The sequence below is a fragment of the Apodemus sylvaticus genome, chromosome 5 (assembly GCF_947179515.1).
Source record: "Apodemus sylvaticus chromosome 5, mApoSyl1.1, whole genome shotgun sequence".
In the NCBI taxonomy this organism is placed as follows: Eukaryota; Metazoa; Chordata; class Mammalia; order Rodentia; family Muridae; genus Apodemus; species Apodemus sylvaticus.
The window spans coordinates 142,449,546-142,468,968 of NC_067476.1; the positions used below are offsets into that span (position 1 = coordinate 142,449,546).

Below are 19,423 nucleotides of genomic sequence, written 5' to 3' on the forward strand. Positions count from 1 at the left end.
AAAATCCCACATTGGAATATCATTTCTTTATATTATCATTTTGCTTTGCTTATAATCTAATGTGGCAGTTTTCAGATATGCCATAGTTAAATAGTGTTCCCTAGTTAGATAGGAAACTGCTTGAAAAGGAACCCTGTTTTATTCGATTCTGAATTTTCCACAATACTCATTACCATGCCTTATATACAATAATAGTTCACTGTAATATCAGGAAATAATTTCAAAATAACTCTTTAAGAAGCTTAATTAAAGCTGGGCAGTACACGCCTTTAATCCCAGGACTTGGGAGGCAGAGGCAGGCAGATTTCTGAGTTCAAGGCCAGTCTACAGAGTGAGTTCCAGGACAGCCAGGGCTACACAGAGAAACCCTGTCTTGAAAAACCAAATCCCCCCCCCAAAAAAAAAGCTTTGTTAAGGGGGCCTGGAGAGATGGCTCAGGTTAAGAGCACTGAGTGCTCTTCCAGAAGTCCTGAGTTCAATTCCCAGCAACCACATGGTGGCTCACAACCATCTGTAATGGGAATATGATGCCCTCTTCTGGTGTGTCTGAAGAGAGTGCAATGAACTCACACACATAAATAATAAAATACATTTTTTTTTTTAAAAAGAAGCTTTGTTAGGGCATTTCAGTGGGGAAAGATGCTTGCCTGGAACCCTGAATTCAATCTCTGAAACCCATAAAGAGGTGAATGCTTAGAACTGACTCTACAAAGTTATACTCTGATTTCCACATGCACAGCATAACGTGTGCCCCCATCAATAATTAAATAAAAAATTTTAAGGAACTTTATTAAGTCAGATGTGGTAGTATGTGCCTGAAATCCTAGGATCCCAAAGGTTGAGGTCAAAAGATCATGAGTTTGAGGATAGACTGGCCTACAAAGTGAGGCTCTGCATCATCATCATCATCATCATCATCATCATCTGACAAAATGGCTCAGCTGGTAAAGGCACTTTCCCCCCAGTCCTGATGATCTCAATTTAACCTCCAGGAGCCTCATAGTAGAAGAACTGACTGTTCCAAAATTGTTCTCTGACCTCTAAAAGAGCACTAATACATTCACAGGCATAAGCACAGCCACACCTACATATAAATCAATCTAAAAAACAAACCAGCTGGGCGGTGGTGGCGAACTCAGATTTCTGAGTTCGAGGCCAGCCTGGTCTATAGAGTGAGTTCCAGGACAGCCAGGGCTACAAGAGAAACCCTGTCTCAATAAAAAACAACAACAACCAAAAAAAAAAAAAAAACCAAATAAAAAACAAACCAAACAAAAGCAGTAACAATGAACAGAGCTTCATTTATGAAGAAATCCTATGTACATGTCTGATTTCCAACAGGTCCTTCTGTATATTACTAATTTATTACAAATATTACATATTGATAGACAATAAAAACTATGATCACTCTGATGTCACCTGAGGTAATAAGCCACACAATTTAAAAGAATGAGAAACTGCATCTCACATGAATTTCAGTGCAGACTAAAATGTCATAAGCCTCAGGCACTCCTACTGCCACATAAAAATAAAAACTCCCTGTAGGCTAAAGAAGTATATGCTGGCTCCACTGTTAGGGAGACTTCTAGATGCAAGACCATTATCTGCAAACTTTCTAAAACGAAAGGGTAGACTAAGGTTGATACAGGATAATCAGAAGAGAAATCTAAAGGGAGGGACAGCAAAGAGAAACTGGAGGGCAAGAGAACCAACAGAATAACAATCGAACATCACCCTTTCAGTAATAGCAAGGAACAGCGGGAATTCAGTATTTACCAATGGTCTACCGGGACCCAGGCATTTGGGGGTGCAAAGATGGTGCCTGACCTGGGCGGGGAGGGAGGAGGCAGATATCACTGAGGATAAGACCCAGGCTGCAGCCTGTTATGCATTATTTAATTCCAGTTAGGAAAATTAAGCAGGGAAGGTGAAAATTTTGTGGAGCCTTTGAAGTGTGGAGGAGGATTTGCTAAGGGAGGAAAAGGCAGTTTGAGCTAGTTATTTTGGGGGCAAAAATCAACACATTTTTATAGCTGTTCATTTGGAACTCAAATCAAAGGAGGTGTCTTAGATTCTGCACCACTGTGTCAACGCTTTCTCTTTTTATCTTGAAGCCTGAAAATGCTCAAGACCAGCTTTGGAGCAGAGCCAGAATGTCCCAAAAAGAGGTGAGTACTGGCTAAATCTGCTCTGTCACCTCCACAAGTCCTGCCAGCACAGCTAGCCTAGTCCTGGCAGCTAGAAAAGAAATGCCAATTATACCTTGGGGGCTGGAAGGGGGGGGGGGGGTTGCAGCTGGGGGAGGGGGCGGGGGGGTTGACGCAGGCGAAGCTAACTGTGTTCTGTCAGGGAGCCACCAGGGGAGAGCCTCTCTGCTTAAGCATAAAGCTCCAGGTCTACCTGTGACGTGCAGGGGAGCTCTGCAGGGGTAAAAACCGGCTTCAAGAAAAATAAGGGAGAAAGCACTGGATGGGGAGGCAGTGAGGTACAAAGGTAAACTGATCTTAATAAAACGTTTAGCAAGATCCCTGGCACAAAGCGAGCATTTGGGAGGAAGCCAGCTCACATTAACAACACACGATTGTTATCACAACCGCACTTCCACCTTACCGACCAGAAGATAATTCTATTTGTAGCCCACTTTTACGACGCCTAGAAGCAACTCTAGATAAATGACAAGTGTATTCCCCCTAAAATTTAAAGATACAAGATCAAATCCCACCAAAGCCCCAACGCCTTTGAGTTAGGGAGCTGGCCGTGTCACTTGTCAGTTGCATGACCTTGGACGCGGCATTTCACCTCTTCGTGCCTCAGTTTCCTTGGCTACAAAGTGGGCTTTACACAAACCGGGGTCCTGGGGTCCCAGGAGAGAGGGATACCTCTGTGGCTTTGGGAAGAAACCCACAGAAGGCGAGTCCAGGCCCCTGTCAAAACTCTCTGGGCTGTGAGGGGCAGCGGGGAAGGTGGATGCTCAGCTCTAGGAGCTCCGTGCTCCGCCGGGAGAGGCGGAAAGAGGGTGACAACCTCAGGGGGTCCCAGCGACGGAGGGTGCAGACCTCCGAAGAGAGGCTGGACCCCAACAGGGCACACGCTGCCCCCCGAGGGCTAGGTACCGGCAGGGGCGCGGGAGGCCGGGCTGAACGCGCTAGGCGCGGGGGGGCTCAGAGAAGGCCGACCGCGAGGACCCGGGGCTTGCCGCATGGCCATCGGTCCGTAGCGCACAGAGGAGCGACACCTGGGCGTTCCGCGCCGCGCGCCCTCAGTTCGCTGTGGTAGAGGCGCTCACTCACCTGAAGCGCTAGCGCGGGCCGTCAATCTACAGCAGCAGCAGCAGCAGTAGCAGCAGCACCAGCAAAGAGGGGCGGGGAAAGGCACTGCGCAGCGCAGGCGCGCTGAGGATGCCGGGGCTTTGCGCATGCGCAAAGTGCCTGCTTACTCTCGAAACTACAGAAAAGATGGTGGCCAGGCCTGCAGAGCTAAGCAGCGCCATCTTGGCTGTAGTTTTTCTTCTTGCGGTGTCTGGGAGGCTGTTGCTCAGAACTGCCTGGAGGGGATGTGAAATGCTTACTCTGCACACCCCCTACCTCTCCCTCATGGTTAAATTATTAGTAAGCTCTTATGGGCCATGACATACTTGTTTTAACAAGTTTAAAGCTACACTCAAGATCATCTGGCACTCCTGAGCCTCAGGGATTCGATTTTTAGGGATCAAATTCCTAGTCCTCTTCATCTCTTACAAATGGCAGCCATGTCATTTGCTTTCTTATGAATTGGTTACTCCACAACAAACGACTGAACATACTAATGGCTCAACAATTAAAGATTTTCATTGTTAATTGTGCATGTGTGAACTTGTGTGTAGGGCAGTGATGTGAATATAAATGAAGCAGATTCCCACTAGAGCCAGAGCTACAGAATGTTGAGATATGGGAGATTAGACATGAATTCCAGTTCTCTGTAAGAACAGTGCACACTCTAAAACACTAAGTCATTTCTCCAGACTAGAGTCAAAATGTGGCCTGCATGTGCTGCCAACTTTTATGTCAACTTGAAATAAAGTAGAGTCATTTGGAAAGAGAATCTCAGTTGAGAAAAGGCCCCCAGAAAATTGGCCTGGGTAGGGGATTTGCTGATAGGGGAGCACTCAGATGACTATGGGTAGGTAGCCTTGGAGGGTATAACAAAGCAGGCTGAACAAACATGAGAGAAGAGGCTGAGAAACAGCACTCCTCTATGGCACACGAGGGTTGCCACACCTTTGGGAGCTGAGAGACCCTTTCACAGGGTTTATATATCAGATATTTATATTTGATTCCTAACAGTTGTGAATTAGTTATGAAGTAACAAAATAATTTTGTGGCTGGGGGTTCACCTCAACATGAGGAACTTATTTTATTAAAGGGTTATAGCATTAGGTAGGTTGGCCTGATACCAGTTTCTGCCATCTTCCTTCAGTGAAATGTTTACCTAGAAGTTTAAGGTGGGCCAGGCCCAAGCCAATCCGAATAAAGGCAAAACTTGTTTTGACAGCCTTTTATTACATAATTTGTATATAACTGTTAACATTTACAAAGCACTTAACTGGTGCCAGTTTACTCTCAGTACATATTATTGGCTAAATTAGGAAAAATTTCCAATGTCCTATAAATGACACAAAAAACAAGGCCTCTCATAAAGCTGTGGTAAGCATAAGCAGCGCCTGGAGCACAGGACCGCTGAGACAGGCTAACACAAGCCACTGGCCTAGAAGCTGCTGTGCAGCCGAGAGCCTGAGACTCCTGACTCTGGCTTCTTCATGAGTGCTGGGATCTAAGCTTTCATGCTTTTCTTTTGTAATGTTCTAGTCATTTTTAAGTTCTTGAAGACACCAAATATTTCCTATCTTCAAGTTTGAACACTTCTATGTGATAGACTATAGGAAAATGGAGGAAGGCATAGTCCCCTTTGAAGACAGATGATTTGCCCTTTGGACCCAGCAAGTTGAGAGGAAGACATGCTCCAAAGTCCATCTGCTCTTGAAACTAGTAATAACACCTTTGATTATTAAATAGAGGCTTTCTTGGAAACTGTCTGGATTTTGTTCCTTGTTCTACTTTGGACAATATCATCCTGTCTTGATAACTAGGTCTTAACTGTCTGGATTTTTCTATGCCCACCCACACTATCTAAATAATGACATGGAGGCATTTTACTTAACAGACTTAATTTACTTTATTTTTCTTGTATAAAAAGCCTTAAGTGGAAGCCACAGCTAGAGGCTGGGTCCTCTGAGAAGATCTGGTATGGGTTTTCACAAGATGATCAGTGAATTCCTGATAAGGAGAATTGGTGAACACAGTCTCTTTCCAGTAGTTGGGGGTCAGGAAGCTGTAGGTCGTGAAGATGGCATCAAAGGTGGCCTTGGCAAAGTTGCCCAGGCTGACAGTGGAGGTCCTGGCTGAAGTGCAGCAGTCATCACACAGGCCATCATCAGGAGCTTCTTCAGCACAGGAGCAAACAATGCTAGTGCCTCTGAGGGCAAGGATGAGACACACAGCACAGAGCCACAGTGGCCTGTCATCTTGCATGGAACAGTGTGGGGCTTGCCAATACTGTTCCCCTAGTAGCCTCTCTGCACATGGACGATGGCGAGCTTGCCCAAAATGATGGCCCCTCAAATGGCAGTGGCTACCTCCTTGGAGTACCTAATGCTAAGATCAACATCATGTGACCACTGTGTCTGCAATAGTGACAAAAGCCTTGAGTCTGGCCCATTGGCTAGCAGAGTCTGTGTCTGCACTGGCAGGGTCTTCAGAACTTTATCCTTTAGGGACATGCCCAGGAAAAAGTCAGTAACATTGGATTCCTTAATGGGCAGGGAGAACAGGTAGATCTCCAAGGACTTGATCTTCAAGTTCTTAACCAGGGGCACCGCTTGGTGATTGGGATCCACTCCTTGTCTTCAACTTTACCTCTATGGTTCTCAAGGTCTCGACCACGACTGCTGCTGTATCCTCCACAGAAGCCACTGCAGCCTCCCAATCCTGAGCCCCAGGTCCTCCATCTGCACTAGCGTCATCCACTATTTGATGTTTTCCCGAAGCCGCAGCTATATTTATAAGGCTTTTGGCCTTAGCGTAGGCTAGTTCCCCAACTAGCTCTTAACTTATATTAGCCCATTTATACTATTCTGTGTGTGCCGAAGGTTGACCACCTCTCCTCAGTTTCATACATCCCACTTTGGGTGGCAAATCTCCTGTGCCTGACTCCTTCGCAGAGTTCCTCTTTCTGGATGTACTACTTTACTATCCTGTCTTCTGCTATAGGCTACAGGCTTTTTATTTTAACCAATCAGAAGGTGCTTCAGGAAGGCAAGGAAGAGCAGACACATCTGTCACATAGTGTACACTTCAACAACTAGGCATAACTTTTAAATTTATTTCGAATCCAGACTTTATATGTATCTGCTTGAGTTCTCCATGTGGCGTTCTATATTAGAGAGTAGCTTTATCACCTCATAATTACAGTCTACTCATTTAAGTCCTTAACAACAAACTATAACATTGTTCTAGGCTTTTACTCTTTAAACAAATCTTTACAGTGTCCTTACAACATAGATGCTAACATCCTTCTAATGTTCTAGATAAGAGATTAAGTAACTGTATCTCAGCCCAGGAAATGACAACACATGGTTTTTAAATATAGCTCATAGGGCTATGATGTTCCAGGCACCATTCAGTAACTAGAACTTAAACATTAAAAACCCCAAAACATGGAGACTAAAGATATAGCTTCATCAGAGTGTTTCCCTAGCACTCACAAAGCCCTGGGTTCAATTCTTAAGGAGGCAGGGGAATTCCCAAAGGAAAAAATTAAGTTATTACAGTCCTTTCTTGTCATGAATTTAGATTCCAGAAAGTCAATTCAATATTAAAAACTAAAGCACTCTACGGACATTAGGACACTTCAGAAAATGGGCATTCTGTAAAGTGTCCACACACATCTATTATGTGACAACATCCTATAATCCATCTTTAGTTCCACACTCACAAACTTTAGCAACAGTCTTTTATGACAACAACCCACCTTGGCCCCTAAAACATTTCCTTGAGGTTGGTTCTAGATCTCTTTGGATTGTTTTATGGGATGAAAAGCACTGACCATGAGGATGTTTAGAGCAATGAACGACTGATTCTGAAGATCATTTTAAGCATCTTGCACATCCCCACAAAACAATGTCCTTAACACACTCTTCTGGATACATACACGCTGTCACTCAGAAACAGTGAAAGTGCTATACAGCCAGGACTTTCCAGCTGACTGCCGTGAGGTAAGATCCCTAACAGGATCCTGATCACTGCATGGCAGATGAGCTCTGTAGGGGGAGCTTGAGCAGTTTTCGAGCAGGTGAAGGATCTAATTGGTCCATACTTCTTTTCTCTGCAAAGGAAAGGAACCAAAAGATACATTTCAATTAAATTCATACAAAATGTATTGGACAATGTGCCAGACAGTGAAGGGTAGTAAATGACACATGAAGTCTTTGTCCTTAAGGAGATGACAGTCTAGCAGGAAGGCAAGCATAATGTGACAGATAAGACAATGGCTGGAGGAAGCCATGGCCCCACATACAGGAAAGCTATGGGAGAGCATCCACAGCCTTTCTTCCTGCATCCTTGAAAATTCAAGCTGTCAAAAACACTGGCGTCTTCATGGAGTGCACCTATGGAATTTACATCAAGGCACTTCCTATCAACATTTGACTTCCTATGGGAAGTAAAACAAGTGTAAGGACTTTAAGCCTGGAAAGGCAGTTTGCATCCCAAAGGGTATCAGATCCTAAGCTGTGGTCCCCTCAAAAGCCGCACTTACTGAGCTGTACTGACACCTTCTGGAGGTACTGAGTACTTTCATCCATGAAGGCTTGCAGCTGCTTCACTGATCCTTGGAGCTCATCCATCTGCAGAGGAAAGGTGAGCAGTGTGAGCAGCAAGGAGGACTCACTCCCCAACCGGCCAGCCACACAAACTCCTGCCTTGGGGCGCTAAGCCCTGCTCTTTCAGCCTGAAATGCTTATGCCAGACATTCTCTCTTAGCACCACTGAAACACACCCTGCATGTCTCCACCCTGCTCTATAGATGCCCCAGGAGACTGACACCCGCCCTCCCCCCACACCCCCAAACCTCCACCCACAAAATGCCAGGCCCTCTAGGTTTTGTTTGAGTGTAAGAACAAAGGAGCTACCAGTCACTGTGTGTAAAGCAACAGGCCTGCTCCTCCTGTATTCTCTACTCCTTCTAGTGTCTTGTTAGTATCTAACATCACATATTTAAGCTAAAAATTTTTCTGGTTTTCCCAAGGTAGAGATATTGCTATCCTCTATGATTTGACTTGCATTTGGAGTAGTCCCGAGGGTTACACTTTAAAAGGTTTGGTTGCTGCTACTTAAGTGTTACCACCATGAGGCAATGGGACCTTTGGGAGTTTAAGATTTCCAGGTCTGACCTTGAAGTGTCTATTAGGACCTGACCCTCACTCCTTCCCTCTCTTTCTTACTCATCATCATGAGGGGAGTACTGTCCTCTGTCACACATTCCGAACACAATCGACTTCATGGCCACAGGTCCAAATCAACAGGCTTAAGCAACCATGGATTATAACTAGCAACCAAAATAATCCATTCCTTCTTATAAGTCACTTCTGGTATTGCCACAATATCATAATGTTAAAGAAGATAATGAGTCTAGAAAGCAAGGTAATCAACCTAAGAAGCCTGAAGCAACTCACCACTAACTCCATACAGGCAAAGACTTGGTTCTGATCTTGTACTATTCTCTGGTAGTCGGGTTTCGTGTTAAGAACTTCCTTCTGGGAAGACCCGAGGTAGGCTGCAGGATCCACCTTGACTTCAGTGATTCTGGTTTCAGTTGATCCTCTAAAAACAAAACAAAAATAAAAGACTTCTTGAAACTTACAATCATTTCCTAGAAACAATATAAGATCTTTGAGAGGAAAACCCCATCCCCCATCAAAAATCCCCTTCCTCAAAGCCGCTTTACATACTTCTGTTATTAGGGTTTCACCTAACATTTTTTAAAAGTTTGTTTTATGGATCTAAGTACACTGTAGCTGGTTTCGGACACCCCAGGAGGTAGCATTAGATCCCATTTTGGATATTTGTGAGCCATCATGTGATTGCTGGGGATTAAACTCAGGACCTCTGGAAGAGCAGCCAGTGCTCTTAACTGCTGAACCATCTCTCGAGCTCTTCACCTAATATTTTCTAGGTGGCTTTGCAGTTGAGATTTAGTTGGGGAGAAGAAGCTTTCAAATGACAGCTGAGAGGTGTCTGGTGATGCACTTGTAATTCCAGCAACTGGGAAGCTGAATCTGAGGTACATCTGGGGAGCTGAGACTGCCCACAGCTGCCTTGTGAGACCATATTTTAAATTAACTAAACTAGTTCAGGAGCTAAATAAACCAAAATACAGTGCTTTCCCACTGCCCTCTGACTTAACTACCAAACATGGCCTCTCATACCTTCTACCTCTTGTGCCACCTCCTTCAAGGCCATCTGTTTTCATCAAAGCCTTAACCAAGGGACTCTCTATCTACAGCTCAAAAACCACGTGCTCAGTAAAGTCTCTTGAAGAGTACTGTTGGCAGAGTACCAGGTGAACAGGTGCAAGGTGGCTATGTGCCCATCTCCCCGAGGATTTTGAGTGGTGGCCAAAAACACAACATAGAAGCAGTTCTGTTCTGGGTCCCTCCCTTTCCACCAAGAACACAAGATACTTTAAAGTGACTGAAGTATGACAACAGATTCAACACTCAATTTCTACAAATGGATTTGAAAGAAACTCAAATCAAACTCCATGAGATAAAAAGACAGTGGCTCCTTTCCAGTTCCCAGGTCTAACCTGGGCACCTCTTCAGGTGGAACCTCGCTCTGGTACTGCAGCAAGAGACGATCCCAGGCCTGACGCTCTAAAGAAAACCTGTGGGATTCGAGAAGGGAAGCTCAGTTAACTTTTGGTCACATTTGTAATCACTCAGGGCAGCAGTAAGTACTTTGGGCACATAATCTGGTGCATTAAAAGGTCATTAAAGGATTAGAAAGCTCAACTGACTCAGAGGATATTAATTTAATCAAGTAATACACAAGTTGTTAAAATCAAATTAACACCCTTATTTCCTAGACTCCACCCTATCAATCTGTAAAGCAGACGCACAGGTGCTGCCCACCATGTGCACCAGGCATGCTCTGCGGGTTCAGGACTTCCCTGGAAGGAGGACAACGTTCAGTTTCCCAAGGAAGGCTCAGTCCTTTCACTTACTTTGTTATATATTCTTTCACCTCAGCTACTGATGCTTCCAGTGAAAAATCTGGTGCTTTTCTGGAATATAAATGAAATTATGAGACTAATATGAATTCTCCAAACACTTGCTTTTCATGAGTTACATAGTTTTAGTAGCACTAAAATATATTCAGTTTTTATTGTTCAGAAAATGTTCTCGGAGGAGGGCGCTGACACAATATCTACTCTGTACTTGTAATAGCTAAAGTAGTTTTTAAATCTGTTTTTCTCACCAACTCCCATTCAAATCATGGAGATTAATCTTTCTAAAAATAGTTCTTTACTCTTTCTCCCTAGCTTTAAAAGATTATGACTACTGCAAACAGAATTAAAGGCAAACCTATTAACTTGGTTTTTAAGACTATCTGAGCCGGGCAGTGGTGGTGGTGCACACCTGTAATCCTAGCACTCTGGGAGGCAGAAGCAGGCGGATTTCTGAGTTCGAGGCCAGCCTGGTCTACAAAGTGAGTTCCAGGACAGCCAGGGCTACACAGAGAAACCCTGTCTCCAAAAAAAAAAAAAAAAAAAAAGCACCACCGTGTTCTGGCGCCTCACAATACAGCAATCTCTCATGGCTCAGCCCAATTAGATGAGTATTTCTAACAGGAAAGAAGCAGGACTGAACCTGCTAAACCGTGGAAGACATATGTGGCTTTCCACATGGTAACGACAGCAGTGGTGCAATTCTTGTTTGTCTACCAAGGTATGTGCACAGTATCTCTACCAGGGATGCAGTAGCCTGTGCGTAAATACATAAAGAGATTTTGTTGGGCTAAAATACTTCATGTCTGATTACAAATGTCACTCACAAGAACTTGTGGAATGGGGAAGCCCTCATGAATTCCAAATTCAGATTAAGTGAATGATTCATTCCAGGGTGGAGTTAGAAGTTGTGATGGCAGCCCCGCCCTTAAAGGACTAACAAGGGGATGATATCCTATTAATATAAATTCTACTTATTATTACTAGTGTGTGTTTATGTGTGCACTTGCACATGTGTATATGTGCCCCTGATACAGCTTATGTAGAAGTAGGACATCAACTTTCAACAATGAATTCGCTTCCTTCCACCAAAGGAGATAGAGATAAAAATGAGGTCATCAGCTTGTGCAGTGAGAGCAATTATCTTTCCCCACTGAGCCATCTTGCCAGCCCATTCTGCTAATATTCTTGCTTGTAAAGAACAATAGAATATAAGCTGCCTTGCGCATGCCACTCAGAAACCCGAGGAATGGTCTCCTCAGTCTTTCCATAGGTGTCACTTTTCACTACCCAGGTCTCTTGTGTTCCAGTCCTAAAGTGAAACCATGAGGTCCTCTCTCAACACTCTAGCTAAGTGGCCTCCTCCCTCCCTCCATCACTATCCCACCTGCTGACTTCCTGGATTACCCCTAGCTGAGATAGAATTTTCTGTGTTATCTCCTCTAATGCAAATATGACAAGGGGGCCTTGACATACTTACCACTATATCCCCTTCCTCATCATCTAGAAGAGCCTAGCACAAGCCAATCAGGCAGCCATACCTCTAATCCCAACAAGTGGGAGGGAGATGTAGGAGGATTACCAAAAGGTTAAGGCCAGTCTAGACTACAGAGACCCTATCTCAGGAAAACAAAAATAAATAATTACAGAGTGTAGTGGAACATAAGTGCTGGATAGACTTCTGTATGCAATGGTTTAATTATAATCAAGTTTTAACTCAAGTTTTAATTAGGGACAGAAGGGGAACTGTGCTTACTCCTTTGACTCTTCAACAAAACATTTTTGTAGTTTTCCATCACTTCCCAGGCTGTCTGTAAAATGTTTCAATTCTTCAGAGAGAGAAGATGCTAGAGAAGATAAATTTATGTCATAAAAAAGAAAGGCCACAAATGTTCACAACAATCAGATGACAAAGATATTAAGGGTTTTCCTAGTCTAGGGTCCCCTATCCTATCCTGACCCTCTTTCACACAAAACAGTCATGTGAGTATGCGAAGACTTTATGTGGGGGTTGGAAGTTTAGCTCCATGGCTGAGAACTTTCCTAGCAAGTTCAAGGCCTGGGTTTGACGGGCTCCTATGTTTGAATACTTGGTGGAACTTTTTTGGAAGGATTGTGGGGCTATGGTCTTATTGAAGGAGGTGTGTCTGTAGGAGTGGGTTTTGAGGTTTCAAAAGCTTGCTCTATTACTCTCTGCCCCTCCTGCAGACAGGATGTAAGTGCCCAGATGTGCCTGCTACCACGCCCCCAGATGTGCCTGCCACCACGCCTTTGCTCTGCCATCAGGTACTCTAGGTCCCCGACACTGTAAGCCCAATTAAATACTTTCTTTTATAAGTTGTCTTGGTCATGATGTTTTATCACAGTATTAGAAAAGTAACTATATGCTGGGCAGTGGTGTCGCACACCTTTTATCCCAGCACTTGGGAGGCCCAGGCAGTCGGATTTCTGAGTTCAGGCCAGCCTGGTCTACAGAGTGAGTTCCAGGACAGCCAGAGCTACACAGAGAAACCCTGTCTCGAAAAACAAACAAACAAGAAAACTATAGGTGTGTGGGCAACAAAAATACAAAAGAAAACTCTTTTCTTTGGGTAGATAGCTAAACGGGAGGCAAGTGTTTTTATACTCTACTGATGAAAAAGCAGTTAAACATAGATAGCTATAGAATTTCACTTTTCCCCCAAAATGTGAAAGCTGTCACTGAATGTCGAGGAATGTAGTGATAAGGAGCAACTTCTAATGAGGTGGAGACCCTGGTTTTAACGAGGACACTGAAAACATACTAGCTGGCTTCACAGGAAGGAGGGGGAAGGTCAGAGACCTGTCTAGCTTAGCAACTCACCTTGTGCTCTAAAAGAGTCAAGGCTGAAGTCCTTAGTGTTCTTTAAGAAAGGTTCAAGTTTTTCAATAGAGAACTTAAGAAAAAGAAAAAAAGCACTTTTAGTACAACCAAAGTCTCCCAAGTAAGCTGTTTGTGGCTTCATGTTACTATGAGCTTTATGATTAAAAACTACAGAGCCTAACTTTTTCATTCAACACTTTTTATATGGGTAAGTATATAAGGAAAAATTCTCTGCTGCTCACTCTATATATTTTTAAAATATATATGCAAATGTATATATTTATATATTATAAATTTATTAAATATATTAAACATAAATTTATGTTTTTAAAATTATTAAACATAAATATATTAAACATAAATTTAATATATATTTATATATTATAAATTTATTAAATATATTAAACATAAATTTATGTTTATACACATACACTCTCTCTCCCTCCTCTTCTCCTCTCTCTCTCTCTCTCTCTCTCTCTCTCTCTCTCTCTCTCTCTCTCTCTCTCTCTCTCTCTCTCTTGTTTGTTTCTTGGAGACAGAGTTTCTCTGTGTAGCCCAGGCAGGCTGTCCTTGAACTCAGATCCACCTATAAGGCATGCATTATCACACCAGGCTTATGTTTTGATTCTTGATGTTGTTTTGTTTTGTTTTTCCGAGACAGGGTTTCTCTGTATAGCCCTGGCTGTCCTGGAACTCACTCTGTAGACCAACCTGGCCTGGAACTCAGAAATCCACCTGCTGGATGGTGGTGGCACACACCTTTAATCCCAGCACTTGGGAGGCAGAGGCAGGTAGATTTCTGAGTTCGAGGCCAGCATGGTCTACAGAGTGAGTTCCAGGACAGCCAGGGCTATAAAGAGAAACCCTGTCTTGGGAGAGGTGGGGTGGGGGGGAGGGGTGGGGGGAGGGGGGGAGGGAATCTACCTGCCTCTGCCTCCCAAGTACTGGGTTTAAAGGCATGTGCCACCAAATTTTTAACTCAGGGAAAACAATGGTCATTTAATTCACACAAATTACTTGCTCATCAAAATAGTCAGAAGCACCAGTGCCATAAAACACAACTTAAAAAAACACCGGTCGACCATGTAGTTAGCCTTGAAATGTCTACAATAACAGATCTTGACCTCTCCACTCTAAATTCCCATCTCTTGCTGCCAATGAGTGAAGGATACTGGGAACTGAGCCGATCCTCGAGCAGCAGGAGAGCTCAGCGCACAGACCACTCTGCTGCCCAGGAGAGTACTGGCTTTTAAATCAATCCTCAGCATGGAAAAGCATCTTTTCCCGAGTTTATCACTGATCCTGACATCTCTCTGACAATTACAGATAACAGCAAATGAGAACACTTATGATCCCTGGGGACCTTACCTGAAAGCTGGAGAGCAGTAGGGCGCCAAGCCGTTGGTGTTGTGCCAACTTCATACTGATTGACCTGCTGAGCTCTAACAGAAAACAGCACGTTAACTCCACATCAAACGTAGTCAGGAAAACAACAAAACTGAAAATGTCCTCTCCTTGTAACCCAGCTTAAGGCAAGCTGCCTTCTGAGTAAGAACATAATTCTAACTTTTCCAAGCTCACTGAGGAATGAAGTTCACACTTTCATGCACCCAAATTTTCAAGTGTTAATCGAATCTTTTCATGTATTACATTAAAATTTTTTTTATTTAACAAATTGACAATATAATGAAACCTATTGCTTTGAATGTCAATTAAAAAACAAACAAGGTAGATAAAAATAATTTAGGCTAATGGTGGTGGGACATGCCTTTAATCCCAGCACTTGGGAGGCAGAGGCAGGTGGATCTCTGTGAAATTAAGGCCAGCCTGGTCTACAGAGCAAGTTCTAGGCCAGGGCTACACAGAGAAACCTTTTCCTAGAAGGCATCTGTATTACAGGCACTGCAGTGGGCTATAGTACACAATCTGAAGAGCTATTTTCTGGGGCTGAGGCTGTTGCTCAATGGTTGAAACCTTGCCTTGACTGTACATGGACTGAATCTTATCCTCGGCATTGAAAAGTAAAAATCATTTTTTATAAACAATATAAGCTCCACTTTACAAATGAAGAAACTCAATCAAGTAAGGAAAGTAGACCGTCTGAAAACAGGCTGAAGAAGCCATCTTCAGACCCAAGTATGGCAGCAGGATCTGCAGCACGCTGCCTGTGGTGAGCTAATATTAACAGCCAGTACCAGCTGAAGACCTGCTGTATAACAGACATTTTTTTCTTTCCTGCTATGCACAGCTCACTAAAATTTTAAGGCAAATATCTTTTATTTATTTGGACCATTTTTTTGAAACACAGGTTTGAAATATAGCCCATGTTGGTCTCAAACTCCTGGCAATCCTCCTGCATCAGACTCCAAAATGCTGAGGCCACAGGCCAGAACAGCCAAGTCTGGCATCGATTCTATTTTGCTAACAGATGGTAACACTGTGGCACACAGGCTGGTTAGACGCTTTGCTCAAGGCTGTACAGCAGGTCCACGAATGGCCTGGGTGGTGCTTTACGTCATCGTGTTGACCCAAACAACTCAACGATGTACGTCTTCTTTTCTCAATGCCATCCACTTAAAAAACAATTATCACATAGTAGGAAGCTGGCTTTAAGAATTCTCACCCTTCAGCTGAACATCTTTCTGGCCATAAGCAAAATTAATAATTCGAGAAAAATTATTCATCTTATTACATGAGGAGCCCATGTTATACGAATTGATGCACTAGAATGGGAATGAAGATAGGGCTAGTCATGGACAAGCAAGCTCTCTGGCACAGCTAGGCAATAAAGCGCATGGCACTGTGGCAGCAGGTTTTGGACTTGGCTGATTTAACTCAGATCCCTTGCAGAAATGCAGCCTCCCGAAAGGACAGCGATACGTTAAAAGAAGTCCCAATGGCTTCAATGCTCAAGGGTCTCCTAGCTGCCAAGGGCGCGTGTACTGAGGCGTATTTCCCCAGCTTCCTGAGGACTTCATACAAAGGAGTCGAACTAGACTTTCCGCATTAATATCCTATAATTTGATACTGACACATCAAATAATTATAAATTTTAGACAAGTCACAATTACATTAGAATATGGCATCCCTAAAAAACATTTTATTTTTTGTTGCTTTCTTTTTTCTTTTGCTTAGTTTTGGGGACTGAATGTGGCCTCTGGCATGATAGATATGTACCTCACCAGTGAATTACATGCCCATCCCCATTTAATGTATGTTTATCTGCATCTTCCTGCTGAGTCATTTCTAGTTAAAAAGGCTAAAATCAAGCCTTCTGTCCCATCTTAGGGTATGAGACACAGAAGAAATTCAAATCCCTAGCATCCTAGATCGGAAGATGTGTTAAATAATTAGCAACCAGGTTTTCTAGTCATGCCAGTTAATATGTAAACAGCAATTAATACTGAACACTCATTAGGTGTGTGGCATTGGGATTTATAAACAAGAACGTGCCTATAGAATTATCTCCATTTTACAGGTAAGAAAACTGAGGCATAAGAAGGTGATATGTTCAAAGCTGCATAGCTAAAACATAGCCAAGTGCTGTCTACCTGCTACACTTTCTGACATTCATGTCTTGCTGCCTCTTAGATGGACTGGAAATCCATTCCTTTATGTACACAGCACCCCACCTGTGATGCCTGGGTGAAAGGGAGCCAAAGACTTCCGCCGGTTTATTTCTTTCATGCTTGCTCGTCTCCAGGACTGCCTCCTGTCTTGATGACGGATAGACTGTTCTTGAGGGGACAAATGAAACAGAGGTCCCTCCTGGTGGTCGGCACTACCACCTTTCCCCTCGCCAGGGCTCGAGCCAAGGTGGTTTCTTTCCTTTGAAATGCCTTGCGTCATCATTTCCTGGTAGGCAGATGATTGAGGTAATGCTTCCAAAGGCTTGAGACTTGGTTGCAATTGATGATCCTGAGTCCCGGACATCGCTGGTTCCTGGTCTACCATTTGTTATAGAAAAGTCAAAATATAAAAATCAAACCTACCTCAGATACAAACCTTGGTAAGTATCTGAGCAAAGGGTGAAAGAGAAAATGCACACGCCCACAAGATGGCATACAGCTGGAGCCTAGGCAGAAGGGAAGGAGGAAGAAAGGAAACCTATTTCCCAGGTGATGGAAACACAGAGAAGGCCCTCTTTGCAAGTCCACACACATGTGATTCCAAATCCACCAGATGTCAGCGAGGATTCTGTGATAGTTCAGGAGCCTGATCCCATAGCAAGAGGCACTAAATTTCACTGTAAAACTCACCTTCTGATCTGGTCACTGAAGTCATCCTGGATGAAAATAGGAAAACAGGAAAATGGGGTGATCTGTTCTTCACATTCGAGCTCCAGGCTCACAGGGGCTTCACTAGCCCATAATAGGCCTTGTGCTTCAAATGCCCTCACGTGCCTCCTCCAAGATTCTCAGCAGCAAGATTATTATCACTGACTGCTGTCTTCAAGAACGCAGTACATAGAAACTATCTTAGCTCCCGATCACTTTCTGAGTCACTAGGCCCCAGTTCCGTTGAAGGTATTAGGATCTTTGTTTTCCAAACTAGAAAACAAACAAACAAACAAACAAAAACCCCACATCATCTCTTATTCTGCCATGCCTAGAAATCCTACTTTTTAATCTCTGCCCACATCTGTCCTTCTACTGATAAAACAGATTGATCCTTCCTAACACTGCTTAAATATGAAGTCATTTCTCTTTGGCAGATTTGGTGTCCACACATCTTCTCTCTTTAACTGGCCGTAGACTGCACCACATCCCCAATCCCAGCACCTGTCACAGACAACAGACCGAGAGAGCCAAGGTCGGACATCCCTCCATCTTGCACGTAAATCTCCCTCCCAAAAGATCGCTGAATGTGGAGGACGCTTGGTAAAAACGAATGGGTGCTGAGGGACCATACTGAACGGACAAGAAGGGTCCTTCAAGGACCTCAATCACCACAATCCTTATGGCTGAGCTTGGATAAGACATTTAAGTGCGTATGAGGCCGTACACGTAACCGCCTTCGTACGGCCATTCATTATCCCATTCAACACGTTCCTCAACTCTGAGTTAGATCCTCTATCGGGAGGCCCAGATTCCCTAGACAGCCAGTCCGGAGCACAGCAATGCAACCCGGGCGGCCACCCCAGCCCTCTGCCCTGTCCGTGGCCACTATCTGGAGTCGGGATGACAGCAGTGCCCGGGAGAGAGGAGTGACCTTCCTTCAGGCGTAGGCTTGTCAGGACAAAGTCCCCAAGTCCCGGGGCCCTGCAGCGGGGAGCGGCGGGTGGGCCGGGCAGAGGCGGGTCAGCGGAGAGCGAACCACATCCGGGGAGATGTCTGCGACTTCCGAACCCCGGAGGGATGCCCGTCCAGCCCAGTTCCCCTCCCCCCGATCCTGAAACAGTAAGCCCAAGGTCACCTCTGTAGATTCGGCGTCACCGCAGAGGGTCCTCTCCCGCGTCAGTCCGGTTCGTGGTTCCGCGCCTCCCCACCTACTTACGAAACTCCCGCCGAGTAACTGCGCATGCGCAGCCCGCGGCTTCCGCGCCCACAGGCACAACCGGCGCCTCTAGCGGAGCGCATGCGTACTCCGGAGTTCTAGGTTCTTGCCCAAGCCCATCTAGTCCTAACTTTTTCACCCAGTTTCGGATCAACCACCTCTACGGCTACACCCAGACCGGGTTTTGGTGACTTTTCCCGCCGTACCTATGAAAGTCAGAGTTTGGTGCTGGACTCCTGTTCTGGGCCATGGCTTTCCCCTTCTATCTCTTTGACTCCAAAAGTGTAGAGTGACTTTTCTCTAGGAAGAACTGGAGCTCTGAGCTCAGTTTGTCTCCTGCTTACCTGCCTCCATGGTTCCTTTCCATGGTCCCTTAACTACCTAGCAAAGGTCAAGCACACACCCTGCCAGGTTAACACAAGCCAACCCTGCTGCAGCCACCCCATGCCAATTCTTGCCTCTGCACCTTCGAGCACGCTTTTTGCCCGGAAAGCTTTTCCTTTCTCCTACCCTTATATGGTTTTGTTTTGGTTTTTGGTTGTTTTGGAGACAGGGTTTCTCTGTACAGCCCTGGGTGTCCTGGAACTCACTCTGTAAACCAGGCTGGCCTCGAACTCCTAAATCCTCCTGCTTCTGCCTCCCAAGTGCTGGGATTAAAGGCATGTGCCATCACCGCCCGGCTACCCTTGTATGTTGACCCCAGATGTACAGTACTCCCAGGAGCCCAACCCATACCTGCTCCACTGTCTCATACCTAGGAGGGTC

General features: G+C 44.5%; 2 protein-coding genes and 1 pseudogene across 4 annotated transcripts in view; all 3 read right to left on the reverse strand.

The window, feature by feature from the left end:
- LOC127686153 (protein NDRG3) overlaps positions 1-3,360 on the reverse strand; it is a 65,616-nt gene extending 62,256 nt beyond the window's left edge. For all 3 annotated transcript variants that reach the window (XM_052184102.1, XM_052184103.1, XM_052184101.1), the window contains exon 1: positions 3,291-3,360. The gene's annotated coding sequence lies outside the window, so the exon portion shown is untranslated. The remainder of the gene's footprint in view (positions 1-3,290) is intronic.
- Positions 3,361-4,584: 1,224 nt separating this feature from the next.
- On the reverse strand, positions 4,585-6,498 carry LOC127684975 (40S ribosomal protein S2-like; annotated as a pseudogene).
- On the reverse strand, positions 6,379-18,689 carry Dsn1 (DSN1 component of MIS12 kinetochore complex). The gene is made up of 11 exons (XM_052184117.1): positions 18,578-18,689; positions 17,422-17,712; positions 16,795-17,109; positions 14,531-14,604; positions 13,163-13,235; positions 12,077-12,167; positions 10,318-10,377; positions 9,901-9,978; positions 8,768-8,915; positions 7,852-7,939; positions 6,379-7,419 (listed from the first exon to the last, which is right to left on the reverse strand). The coding sequence occupies exons 2-11, from the start codon at positions 17,444-17,446 to the stop codon at positions 7,334-7,336; spliced, it is 1,038 nt and encodes a 345-aa protein (XP_052040077.1). The 5' UTR covers positions 17,447-17,712; positions 18,578-18,689; the 3' UTR covers positions 6,379-7,333.
- Between the last annotated feature and the right edge of the window lie 734 nt (positions 18,690-19,423).

Excerpts from the sequence above, each read along its gene's own strand:
- Dsn1 (XM_052184117.1), bottom strand. The coding sequence starts at position 17,446 with ATGACTTCAGTGACCAGATCAGAAG. Across the intron at positions 10,378-12,076 it reads TTTGTTGAAGAGTCAAAGGA|AAAAGCACCAGATTTTTCAC; the intron begins GTAAGCACAGTT and ends TTTATATTCCAG. Across the intron at positions 8,916-9,900 it reads CCACCTGAAGAGGTGCCCAG|AGGATCAACTGAAACCAGAA; the intron begins GTTAGACCTGGG and ends TTTTGTTTTTAG.